Here is a 12762-nt window from a genome sequence, read left to right as displayed (position 1 = left end):
GTAAGATCCTTACCAATCCGGTTGGCATGTTGGGGTGAATTTAAATAATTAAAGAAATTACCGCTACTGTGCCATGTGCCTCTTAATTTGGAGACATACCAGTGGAGGCTGGTCCATAGAGGCAGAGGAAGTTGATCCTCCTCTATTTTTTTGAGAGGTAAAAGGGAGATCAAAATATAAAAAAGAATATTTGGTTGAAATAAACCATTACCAAATCTCAGTATTATTTATAAAGTATTTTTTCTCTCTTCTTTGGAAAAAATCCATTACTGAAATTCTGTTTTAAATGCTTCAACAGCGACACCTGCAGGGCGGGAGGTGAAAGGGCAATGTGTGAAGTGTGGGGGGTGGGGGGTGGGGGGCGAGGGTTGCAATTGATGGAGGTGGAGTGGGGGACAGAGGAGGATGGGTGCATGCTGTCCTGTGCAGGGCGGGATCTCTTACATTGGACTCAATGTATTTCTTTTTTTTTTCATGCTAATCTGTGATTGGCCATGACACGTAAAATGACACTCCAAGGGAGGATGTCCTCCCTTACCAACCAACAACCAGAATGCAATATTGACATCGAGTTGGTCCAATGATAGTTTCCAGATGTCATCTTCATTTCTCTCCACTGCACGGCAGAGTAGCAGCAGTAGTTAGCTCCTTGTGATAGCCAATGCAACAGCTGGCTTGTTGTAGCAGCCTGAAGGACTCTTTATACATCCATGGAGGGACTATTAAGGACTGTTGTTAAACTAATGGGAGAAATTATCTGGATTGTGCAGCGCAGCAGCAGCAGGACGCTGCCAAGGAGGCTGGAGAGAGAAGCAACTGGAGAAACAACCAGGAGAGTTAGCTTGTTTGTTATTGTTACTAATGATATCAGACTGGTTAACCAGCAGCCATAAAGTTCTGTTAACTAACGTACAAGATGACTAACGTCAGATAACGTGAGTCAGATACAGCTTCTCTCTCTCTGTCTCTTTGGTTGCTAATTTCATCTCTGATGGTTAAATGTCTCTGTGTGGCTTTTTTGTGTTCTTTATTTCCTTAACAAGAATGCAGCAGAGATCATATAATGTGTTGTGGGTAATGTTAGTTTGCTTGTTGAAGTTACAGTGAGCTGTCTGGACTCATTCATTCATTTGTTTTTAATTGAGTGGTTGTTCAGTCACCTGTTGATGTGTGATTAGTGAATGAGTGCAGGAGGTCTGGCTGCTTGGTTCTGACAGTTTCTTTAGTTCATTTTTAAGCTGAGCCGTATATTGAGTAATAAGCTTAAAGTAACTAGAATAACAAGTGTTAACTAGTGGTGTAACAGATGGTAGTTGATCCGTGATCTGTACGGATCACCCCCACGGTACGGCAGGTATATGAACTGCAGATTAATTGCAAAATTTAATGTCTCATTTAAGACAAAGTAAACAAACTGCTGTAAATACAAGTCATGGGCAGACAGCGTGTCGCTAACAGGGATTTTGAAGAGCAACGATCAAACCAGCATCTAACGTGTCCGAAGTGACATTTGAGTTATGTTTACCTGCTGTTTAATGTGCTGCAGCTGAGCAGCTAATTAGCTATCTAGCTGCTAACTGACATTAGCAGTGAATGTTTGTTATCATCAAGTTTTGATGATGTAGACAGAGGCTGTTTCATTCATTGTTTAAAAGAGGAAGGTTTCATGCCTCATATTGCAATAACTGAGCATTGAATATTTTATATATTTTATTTTATTTTATTTAAACATTGGACATCTTAAATGTTGTTTTCATTTCAGACCATGGGCAAAAGTTCCTTGCTGTTTCTGGCTGTAAGTGTTACAGATAAATAGAAAAAAAGTTTTATTTGTCTCCCCCCTTTTTTTCGCTGATCCTAATAATGATCCGACCCGTGACTCAAATCCGTGATATGATCCGAACCGTGAGTTTTGTGTTCATGTTAACACCCCTAGTGTTAACATGTCAGCTTTTTGGACTATATTTTGTATATCATACATATAGATAAGAGTGTGTAAGTCATGTAATTGACAAATGCATTAATACTTTCTGATGTGAACCTACACTTATAGATCTGTGAATGTTTTTAAGTGTTGAATCTTTCTAGTATTCAGCGCTGATCTGAACCTGTATCACATTATAAGCTTTGTGCTACTTTATATATTTCTGTATACTAAGAAAATATATAGGAAACACATGAAAATCATGTGATATGTTGTCTGTTTTTGATGAGAACATACATTTGTTGTCACAATAGAACAGTACTATAAATTTGAATTTCACTTTGTTGGTAAAATGACACATTTGATCCACTCCATGGCTAAAATGAGCACTTCTTTGTTTAGAGACATTATGTATATGCTAAATGTCTTTAAAGAAGCAGCCTTTTCACCACTCAAGCAAATTGTTTTATTGGAATATAATATTGCCCCCCACCCCTCCGATTTCATTAGGTGGGACAATGATATAGTTTGATGCAGTTTGTTGTGAGATTCCATGTTGGTTTTCCTCCTGTCCTCCCCAATTTTTTGAGTCACCAGCCGCCACTGAGACGCACATATCACTTTCAGCTGCTGTGTGATCACTGCACGTATTTCAAAAACTCAAAGGGAAGAATTCACAGTCAGCTGTGGGCAACAAAAAGAACATCAGTATTGATTCTGCAGCAACCTCACAGATTATATTCAGTGACATGTGACCAACATTAATTAGTAAGATTCAGACATTAACCTCTTACAGACCAGTCTGAATCATTGTCCAATATTTCAAAAGACTAGATGAGAAATACTACAAAGAAATAAAAGAGGCAAAACTCAAGTTCATTTGTGATTTTGGAGAGCTCTGTGTGCACCTCTACTAATAAAACCCAAGCAGCACTTTTGCAGAACTGAAATGTGGAGAAAACCTGGACACTGGAGGCAGCAGCTCACTGTAACTTTCCTGCCTGTCTGTATGCGTCTTGTCATGTGCAGCGCTATGGTGCAGACCCACAGAGTCTGGCGACAACAGCTCTGGACCAAGCCGCAAGCTCCAGGGCTGAAAAACGAAGCCAATCCAGAAGTGCCAAAAACTGTAGTTCCTTGAATGGCCACTTGAGGCTGGCTAAAAAAGCAAGTCAATCCCCATACACCCCCATGTTAAAATGCCCAGCTTTACAGCAGAAATAAACATGTTTACAGCCTGGTACAAGAAACGGTTTTGGTTTCTTTAGCTAATTTCCCCTATCATGACAACTGTATGGGGGGTGAATTTTTTTTATAACTCACCCATTTACATTTTTTAAAGCCGTAAATTTATGCATAATTAAGGAAGTGGCCACTTTGAGTGACAGGTCGCTAGCCACTGGGTGGCTTGTTTCTGAAGTATGTTTCTGAAAAGATCAGAGGCGAGAAATAGGCAACAGAATAGTGATTCATATTTGATCAGCCTTGCCTAGTTTGATAGTTTGATCTGAGTTTCGAGGACCACCCCATTCCGCCGGATGGACCTTGTTTGCATAAAGTTGAGGTTGAGTCTTGATTTTGCAAATTTGGATACGGAGGTTGGTCCGTGAACTCGCCATGCCATATCTATCATGCACCATGCAGCTGGCTTTCTTGCACTCCATAAAAAACTAGAAATGCATTTCCTGCAGGAAATGCGTGTGAATGCTGAAAACTGGAAGAAATCGCAAAGCACTGCTGAAAATACTTAACACTTGTTCAGGATCCCCATCCATACAAATAGAATTCAATTACCATGGCATGTTACATTTAAGAGATTTCGTAGTTAATAAGTTGTGGTGTTTTATCTATGACCACAAGGTGGGGCTACTGGTGCCATGATTCAGTATGTGGTGCACATTCTCATGGAAAACTTGTGTACAAAGTTTCATTTCAATTAAGACAACAGAATTGCTGAAATATCATGCTATAAAGTTACACAATCCGATTCAGTATTGAGGAGTTACTGACCATTAAATGCATTAGGCCACGCCTTCAAAATTTTGCTAACCAATACAGACAAACTGTAAGTGATATCCGAAAACAAATGAATACGTTTTGTTTGGGGTCCTCTAAATATGGTATGTACTAAGTTTGGTGAAGATTGGATGAAACATATGTCTATTAAAAAAAACAACATGGCGGAAAAATTTGGAGGCACAAATGGGCGTGGCCTGTATCAGTCTAATCAGTATCATCCAAAGAACATCCTGTCCAAAATTTTTTCTGATAGGATTTACCGTTCATGAGTTGTTAGGCAAAGCACAAAAAACATATTAAAACATTTAATAACCGACCACATGGTGGTGCCATTGTTACCATGTTTTAATAATATGTTAAGCAAACATCTGCTGAATGAGCTGCACAGATTGACAGTTGAATGGTTTTTATAGCACAAAGTATGCAGCAGTTGAAACGCGGCATAAAACGTACGGAAGACGGAAAAAGAATAAAGAGTGAGAAGAACTAGAAAATGCAATTTCTGTAGAAATTGCATGTGATTGCTGAAAGCGGATTTAGACTGCATAACTGGAAGCTGAACACTAATGAAAAATCTACCAAGATTAAAATCAGCAATGGGTGGAACTGAACCTACACCCTTATGTTTGTAAGACAGACATGCTATGCACCGAGCTAACATGTCACACAGTAATGCCAGGCCAGATTCCGGTGTTTAGTCTGTCAATTGCATGAAATTGACAAAAAAGCAGTCTCATTAAGCAGATTGACATCACCTGTGGACTCCTGCATCCTTCAACTCTACTGAGTTATGTCCTAAGCAGGGCTTGAACTCACAGTTTTTTTGATTTAAAAGGAGTTCAGAAGTGACATAAGCTCACACCACTGCACTACTCAGACATGCTTTGTAGCACAGGAAAAGATGTGTTTAACAAGCATATCAATCCACATTTTAGGTAATTTTTTTGATTTTAATCTTGGTAGATTTTTCAATACTCTTCAGCTTCCAGTTATGCAATCTAAATTCGCTTTCAGCAATCACACACAATTTCTACAGAAATTGCATTTTCTAGTTCTTTTTCCGTCTTCCATACGTTTTTTGCCATGTTTCAACTGCTGCATACTTTGTGCTATAAAAACCATTCAACTGTCAATCTGTGCAACTCATTCAGCAGATGTGTGCTTGTATTTTTCTAAAATGTAACATGTTTCAGCGATTTTTTGTATAATTTTTTAAAACATTAAAATTTATAATGGCAGTCTATGGGACAAACCATCCAACTGAGTTGGAACCTTTTTCACTTTGACACTCTTTCCATTCAAACCTTAAAACTTGAATTTTCAAAGTTATCAGATTGTTTAGCGATATCTTCTGTAGTTTTTCAGCAATTTAAGCCCAAAATCAGGGGTTTTGCCAGATCTCACCAGTGTGTCATGTGATCAGGCACAGTGGAAAGCACAGATAATTTTAGACCAGAAAAAATTCTAAACAGCTATCACTTCTACAGCTTTAGCTCCTCAAGCATATATCCTGACTCAGTATGTTTCCAAAAATACATTTCACATGGGACTTATAGTTTTTGGGATCTGAACCTTAATTGATAGAGAGTCCCTGTCATGTTCTCATTGACTGCAATACAATCTGCAGGATGTGTGTCTCCTCTCACTCCAGTTTCTTAAACTTACAGATTTTCTCTTCCTTCAAACACTTTTTACACATATCATTCATTCTCATGTTAAACTAGTCTTGCTTTCACTAATGATGTACAAATCTCTGGGCTTCAGGCTCTAGTTTAAGACAAATACATTTTCATCATCAAAATGGAGATTTTTTCCTCTCATTTTTGTGAATGTCTGTTGACTCAGTGGTTTAGAACACTGTTCTCTGATCAGCTTTACCTCAGATGACAAGGTTGTGTGTTCGATACCTGCTCACTGCTGTGCTCCTCATAATATTGCTCTCATGTACAAAGTTGCTTTACATCTCTATCATGTACCGTAAATCAATTCCTCTTTAGGATGCTGTCTGAGTAGTCCGGTGGTTTAAGCTCATGTCACTTCTAAATTCCTTTTAGATCCAAAGGTTGTGAGTTCGAGCCCCGCTTAGGGCAGAGCTCAGTAGAGATGAAGGAGTCCAGGTGATGTCAATCTACTTAATGAGCTGAGCTGAACTGCTTTTTTGTCAATTTCATGCAATTGACAGACTAAATAGCTGCTTTCAGCAATCACACGCAATTTCTACAGAAATTGCATTTTCTAGTTACATTTTGAGAGATAGGAGGCTTGTGGCAACAAACTGAGGCTAGATATGTGCTTGAGGAGTCAAAATTGTGGGAGTGACAGCAGTTTAGAAAAACATTTCTGGTCTAAAATTATCTGTGCTCTCCACTGTGCCTGATCACATGACACACTGGTGAGACCTGAAAAAGTCTGCAAAACCCCTGACTTTGGGCTTAAATTGCTGAAAAACTACAAAAGATATCACTAAACAATCTGATAACTTTGAAAGTTCAAAGTTTTGTAAACATTTTACAGTTTGAATGGCATCTGTACGATAAGGGACTTCCGAGCAGTCGAGTGTCAAAGTGACCAAGGTTCCAACTCAGTTGGACGGTTCGTCCCATAGACTGCCATTATAAATTTTAATGTTTTAAAAAATTATATAAAATCACTGAAATATGTTACAATTCAGAAAAATACAAGCACACATCTGCTGAATGAGTTGCACAGATTGACAGTTGAATGGTTTTTATAGCACAAAGTATGCAGCAGTTGAAACGCGGCAAAAAACATACGGAAGACGGAATTAGAATAAAGAGTTAGAAGAACAATGTGTGATTGCTTTCAGCAGAACTTTTTTTGTGGAAAAACATTATCAGACAAATTATTATTCGAAGTAGAGTATATTATATGCATTTTAGAACGTGTCACGATTTTCTATATTTTTCTTATTGACAACAAATCTCATGTGCAGAGCCAAACCAACAATGAATTGATCTACATACAAGTATTGTGTGTGTGTATCCAACGCCTGATATTATCTTATTCCTCTGTGCTGTGCTCTGTGTTATTTAAAATGCACAATGTAGCACAAAGTAAAGAGGTTGTGATATGTAGCACAACAAGCCTGCCAAACTCTGATTGCTGTTATTAGTCTTTGGAGCCATTTCTAAACAAACTATTGTTCCCACACTGAAGTGTGGAAACATGCAATGGTGTGGCTCAATGACGTGTTTTTAATGCACACAGGTCTACGACACAGAGGACTAAGATATATCAGGGTACACACACAATACTTGTTAGTAGATCAGTTCAGAGATTTGCTGACAATAAGAAAATAGAAAATCACCGGCCTTATCCTTTAAGAGTGAAAATGTATGGATGTATAGAGAAAGAGGATCAACATAAACTACAAATATCTGTTCTGGATTCTGTTGCTAGTTGGTGTTATGATACCAACTGATGTGTCTCTAAATTGGTTCCCACAACATCTGTTGCATCTCTCTGATCAGTATTTATCAGTGTCTGTGGGGATTTTCTTTTTTTGTTCCTCAGTGAGCGGTCTTTGATGTATTTCTCTGCTAGCCAGCTTCACCTTTCTCTTAGGTTTGAATAAACAAGCAAGATGGTCACTTCCACTGTCACATGTACCCATAACCAAGATTGTCAAAAACTTACTTGGTTCCTCAGTATGGTTAAGAATAAGCTTCAGAGTTATTTCAATGCCAGATGTTACATTTTAATTCTGAAGTTACAAGAGAAACATGGCCACTATCAGGAGCTAAACTGCAGTACTACTGGCCATATCTTATCCACCATTTTCTGCTTTGTCGGGGCTACCTGGTTACATGTTAAGGTTCAAGCTATGTTGAGGTTAAAAGGTTAAGAAACTTACATGATCTCCAGTCCCAGCCAAGTGGATACATACTGGTCTGTTCTTCTGCCATCTCTTAGGAACTATAAACTGGAACCTGAAACAACAGACACACTGTGAGGACTCACTTGGAAACCAAAGCACACAAACATCATGAGTTAACACTTAAGTTAATACCTTATTTGGCTTTGTGAAACTCAATAGAAGGTAGATATGGCTGCAGTTCGTGACTGATGTTTCTTTTCATTTAACAGAACAATGCACAATGCATACAAATACAAATATACAGTACTGTGAAAAAGTTTTAGGCACTAAAAGTGAAGTGAGGATGCTTACAAAAATAATGCTGTGAATAGTTCTTATTTATCAGTCAACTACTACTACTACTACTACTACTACTACTACTACTACTACTACTAATACAAAGTTCAATAAACAGAAAAAAACCTAAATGAAATCAATATTTGGTGTGAGCACCCTTTGCCTTTAAAACAGCAGCAGTTCTCCTTGGTACACCTGCACAAGGTTTAAATGCAGAATAAATTTGGGACCAATCAGATTCTTCACCGATGGTATTGTGTGATAGATAAGAATCTACAGTGCCTCAATTTTTTTTTTTTCACAGGGCCACATGTATGGCTCTGCCCTGCCTGTCTTGATTGACTAACAAACGTGATAAAAGCAGCATTATGAAATTAGATGTAGATCATCGGTTGGGAAAAAAATGTGTAAAATCAAAACAGACTTTGGAGACATAAAAACCTGCAAAAAGTATGAAAAAAAACAGGAGGAAATCAAATTTCAGAACACTGAGCAGTGTTTCAAACATTTCTTGGATTATTTCACAATTCACATATTTTGTCTGATGTATGCTTATTTATTTCATCATGTCTTTTTCTATATTTATTTAAATCTGAATAATGTGGGTGTCCATACTGCTCTACCAAGCTGTCTGGACTGATGTCATCTCCTGCACCCCTACACCAACCACTTGGCACCTTGGACATGGAATGATGTGAAGACGTAACATTCGATTTATTTATCATCCTGATTTCGCACACTATTTTCAATGTGTCTATTCCTTTCTTTGAATTTTCTTTTTACTAGATTCCCTACATTAGTATTATAATCCTATTTTGGGATTCAAATCTCATTGTTAATATGTATTCTATTAACTGTTGCAACTTCCTGTTCAGGTTTAGTAATTGCTATTTTCCTACACTGCTATTCACCCAGAAACTATTCCTCAACAGCTTCCAGCGATCACAGGGCTCGCATTAGCTGCTGTGGCATCATCACATTAGCAGTGGATGAGGCAACAGAGGTGCAGGACTACATCATGTTCTGTACCTGGCTTTCACAGCCTCTGTAGGCAAGATTCCAGGAACCAAGTGCTCAAGAGGAGAGATGAAGAAGCCATCATGGATCTGACAGTCAGTGTGTTCCTCTGTCTGGACATAAAGGAACAAACAAGAACACATATCTGTGAGAATCCAAAAACAGTTACACAAGTGAGCAATGAAGAGAGAGCAGATGGAGTACCTTGTCTATGTAAACTGGATAGTCCTCAGGTACCAGAGACTTACACCTCTCTCTGTCTCCAATGATCTTACGGAACTCAAAGATTCTGCAAAACACAAACAAACACATCAGTTCAACATCAGCATAGATCCATCTGTTCCATTACCAATGCCACAACAGCATTTGAATGACCTCAAATCTGTTACAATGAACTGGTTTGATATTGACCAATGTAACAATATTTTTAGGACATAAAATTCCTGAGCCAGCATGAGAAATGCTGGCTCACCTCTGATTTGTTAGATTAATACAAGATTATTTAGAGATTCTGGACATACACTCAGAGAAACACCCCAATTACATGGATGCAAATGGGAAAACCCAAACAGGAAATTGCACTTGTTTGTAACTGTAAAATGTAAAGCTGTACCCAAATCAGGATATTCAGAGTTGAAATTTCAGGTCGATGCAAGGACATGCTGTCATGTTTCTGATGCAGGTAATAAAAAGGTAAACAGTGTATGAGAGCAATGCTACAGTTTGTGTTGTGGTAGTGTGATAATGTACTAAAAATGTAAGGCTACATTCATACTGAAAACATCCATCCATTTTCCACTGCTTATCTGGGACCAGGTTGCGGTGGTATTAAACTGAGTAAAGAAACCCAGACATCCTTCACCCCAGCAACACTCTTCAACTCCTCCTGGGGGATCCCAAAGCATTCCCAGGCCAGAGGGGATTTACAATCCCTCCAGCATGTTCTGGGTCTGCCCTGGGGTCTCCTACCAGTTGGACGTGCCTGGAACACATCCAGAGGGAAGTGTCCAGGAGGCATCCTAACCAGGAGCCCAAGCCACCTCAGCTGGCTACTTTGAATGCGAAAGAGCAGTGGCTCTACTCTGAGCTCCCCCAGGAGTCTGAGTTCTAAACCTTATCTCTAAGGCTGAGCCCAGATACTCTCCAGAGGACGCTCATTTCAGCTGCTAATATCCGCAATCTCATTCTTCCAGGTATTACCCAAAGCTTGTGATGATAGGTGAGGGTTGGGACATAGACTGACTGGTAAATTCAGAGTTTTGCCTTCTGGTTCATCTCTTTCTTCACCACAACAGTCTGGTACAACGTAGGCATGCCGCGGTGGTCAATGTTACAAATGTTAGACAGTGTTGGGACATACACCAATTAAATTACTTGCCCACTGCCCATACCGTAGTTTTGCTTGTTTCTGTAGAAACAAACCCATTTATTTAATTTTTGTGTATCAGCGCCCATGTTCATCAAATAAAAAATCTCCAATTTGTACAGTATTGAGTGTGTTATCAATACTTAGTCGGATGACGGACGCTAAAATTATAAACTGACAGTGTCTGCTCCAGGAGCATCTGCAGCAGCGGCAGCAGAGTCACAGCAAAAAGGAGCACAGTGAGACGTCTGTTCTCCGACCTGCTGCTGTAAACAAACGTAATGCTGGCTGTTAGCAAGCAGCTGCTCTTATGTCTCAGTGCTTGTTTTCAGCAGCAACCCTCCCGCTCTCTGCCTGCTCAGCCTGCTCTCGGTGTGTCTCTCTCCGGATGGCAGGCGAGTTGCTCCGGTTCTGGTTCTAAGCCGCGGTCGTCCTCTGGCTTGTCTGCGCCACAGCCCAGCTGTACACAGAGGACAACCCGCTGGCAGCAGCCTGAAGCCCGCTGTCACTAACTCATAAATAAGGGAAGATCTAAACTAAAAATCTAATGTTAAAGATCAAAGTAAGAGCTCTATGGATGAGCATCATTGACGAATATCTTATTTTGTAAAATGTCCGGTGTAACCGGTAACAGCGGTGTTGTCACAAGTCTATTAGTCGGTGAGAAAATTTCCTCACCGTGGCATCCCTAGTACAATGCCTGCATTACTGCTGATGCTGCACTGAGCTGCCTGTCAACTTCCCACTCCATCTTACCCTCACTCGAGAACATAAGCCTGAGATACCTTAACTCCTCCACTTGGGGTAGCAACTCACTCCCAACACAAAGGGAGCAGTCCACCTTTTTTCAGCAGAGCAGCACGGCCTCAGATTTTGAGGTGTTGACTCTCATCCCGGCCGCTTCACATTCAAGTCGTCTGTCCGAGGCAAAGACGCAAAATCTAATGACAATCGCCTCTGCAGCAATCTCCCTTAATGCGTTGGTTTACGCACAAGTGAGCTCCCAGTTGAAGTCCATGCAGACCAGGAGGAAGGTTTGAGCTCAGGCTAGTCTACAGCAGATCAATTCAGTTTAAGTCAGTTAAATTCTTGTAAGTGGTTTGTTCATATTTTAATGGCAATTGTCTAGCGTTGTAAATTTGCATTGTTCATATTTGCCTGTTAAGGCTCAATGGCTACAATGTTTTCAGTGGCCCCTGCTGGCACTGTGGGAAAAAATGTGGTGACTGTACATTGGTGTCTCTTTATCTTTCCTCTCCATAAATAAATAAATGCATAATGTATAAGCTTGTTCTGTAAATTAATGATTAAAAATGAAAATGAATGAATGAAAACAAAAGCTATTAAATATATCTTATTGTCATTAAAATATTAAAATTAAAATGACGGGTAATAATAGATGATGACAGAATTTTTACGACCTGGTGCGTCAAAATGACAGACAATGAGAAAGTCTAATGCAACCATTACTTGTTAGCTCTGCTCCTCTCTTTACCCGAGTGTCCAAGACATGCAGCCTCAGATCTAATGACACAACTACAAAATTGATCATCAATCTAAGGTGTTCTGGTACCAGGTACACTTATGAACAACCTTATGCTCGAACATGGTGTTTGTTATAGCCGATCCATGGTTAGCACAGATGTCCAGTAACAATGCACCACTCGGGTTCAGATTAGGCAGGCTGTTCCTCCCAGTCACCCCCCTTCCAGGTTTCGCTGTCATTGCCCACATAAGCATTGCCCACCCAGGGACTCCAATAAGGCCGGATATTCCGAACAGCTGTTTGGTGCATACACACAAACAACAGTCAGAGTCTTCCTCCCAGCAACACATAGTTGCAAGGAGGCGACCCTATTGTTCGGCAGGGAGAATTCCAACACTGCTGCGCTCAACCAGAGACTTCCCACACTCACATGGCGCCTCTCATCCTGGGCAACTCCGGAAAAGAAGAGTCCATCCCATCTCCACGAGTTTGGTTCCATAGCCGCTGCGGTGCATAGAGGTGAGCCCAACTATATCTAGTCAGTACCGCTCCACCTCCCACACTAGCTCCGGCTCTTTACCCACCAGGGAGGTGTCGTTCCACGTCCCTAGAACCAATTCACGATGCCTGGGATGAGCAAGTCCAGGTCCCTGCCCCTGCCTCCTGACCAAAAACCCTCTAATGAAACAGTACAAGAGGTTGTGCTGGTGGGGGCATGTTGTTTAAGACCCCACTGAGACAATGAAATGCCATCCAGGAAGTCCAGTTGGAGCTAC

At 40.2% G+C, this 12762-nt stretch overlaps 1 protein-coding gene across 2 annotated transcripts in view; it reads right to left on the bottom strand.

The window, feature by feature from the left end:
* The window catches only part of abhd18 (abhydrolase domain containing 18), a 28277-nt gene that overhangs the window by 11746 nt on the left and 3769 nt on the right, over window positions 1–12762 (bottom strand). For both annotated transcript variants that reach the window (XM_044363487.1, XM_044363486.1), the window contains exons 3-5: window positions 9339–9423; window positions 9147–9247; window positions 7818–7893 (exon numbers count right to left, since the gene is read on the bottom strand). In XM_044363487.1, coding sequence (XP_044219422.1) covers window positions 7818–7893; window positions 9147–9247; window positions 9339–9423 — 262 coding nt within the window. The remainder of the gene's footprint in view (window positions 1–7817; window positions 7894–9146; window positions 9248–9338; window positions 9424–12762) is intronic.

The sequence above is a fragment of the Thunnus albacares genome, chromosome 10 (genome assembly GCF_914725855.1).
Source record: "Thunnus albacares chromosome 10, fThuAlb1.1, whole genome shotgun sequence".
In the NCBI taxonomy this organism is placed as follows: domain Eukaryota; kingdom Metazoa; phylum Chordata; class Actinopteri; order Scombriformes; family Scombridae; genus Thunnus; species Thunnus albacares.
This window is presented reverse-complemented; position numbering and strand designations above follow the sequence as displayed.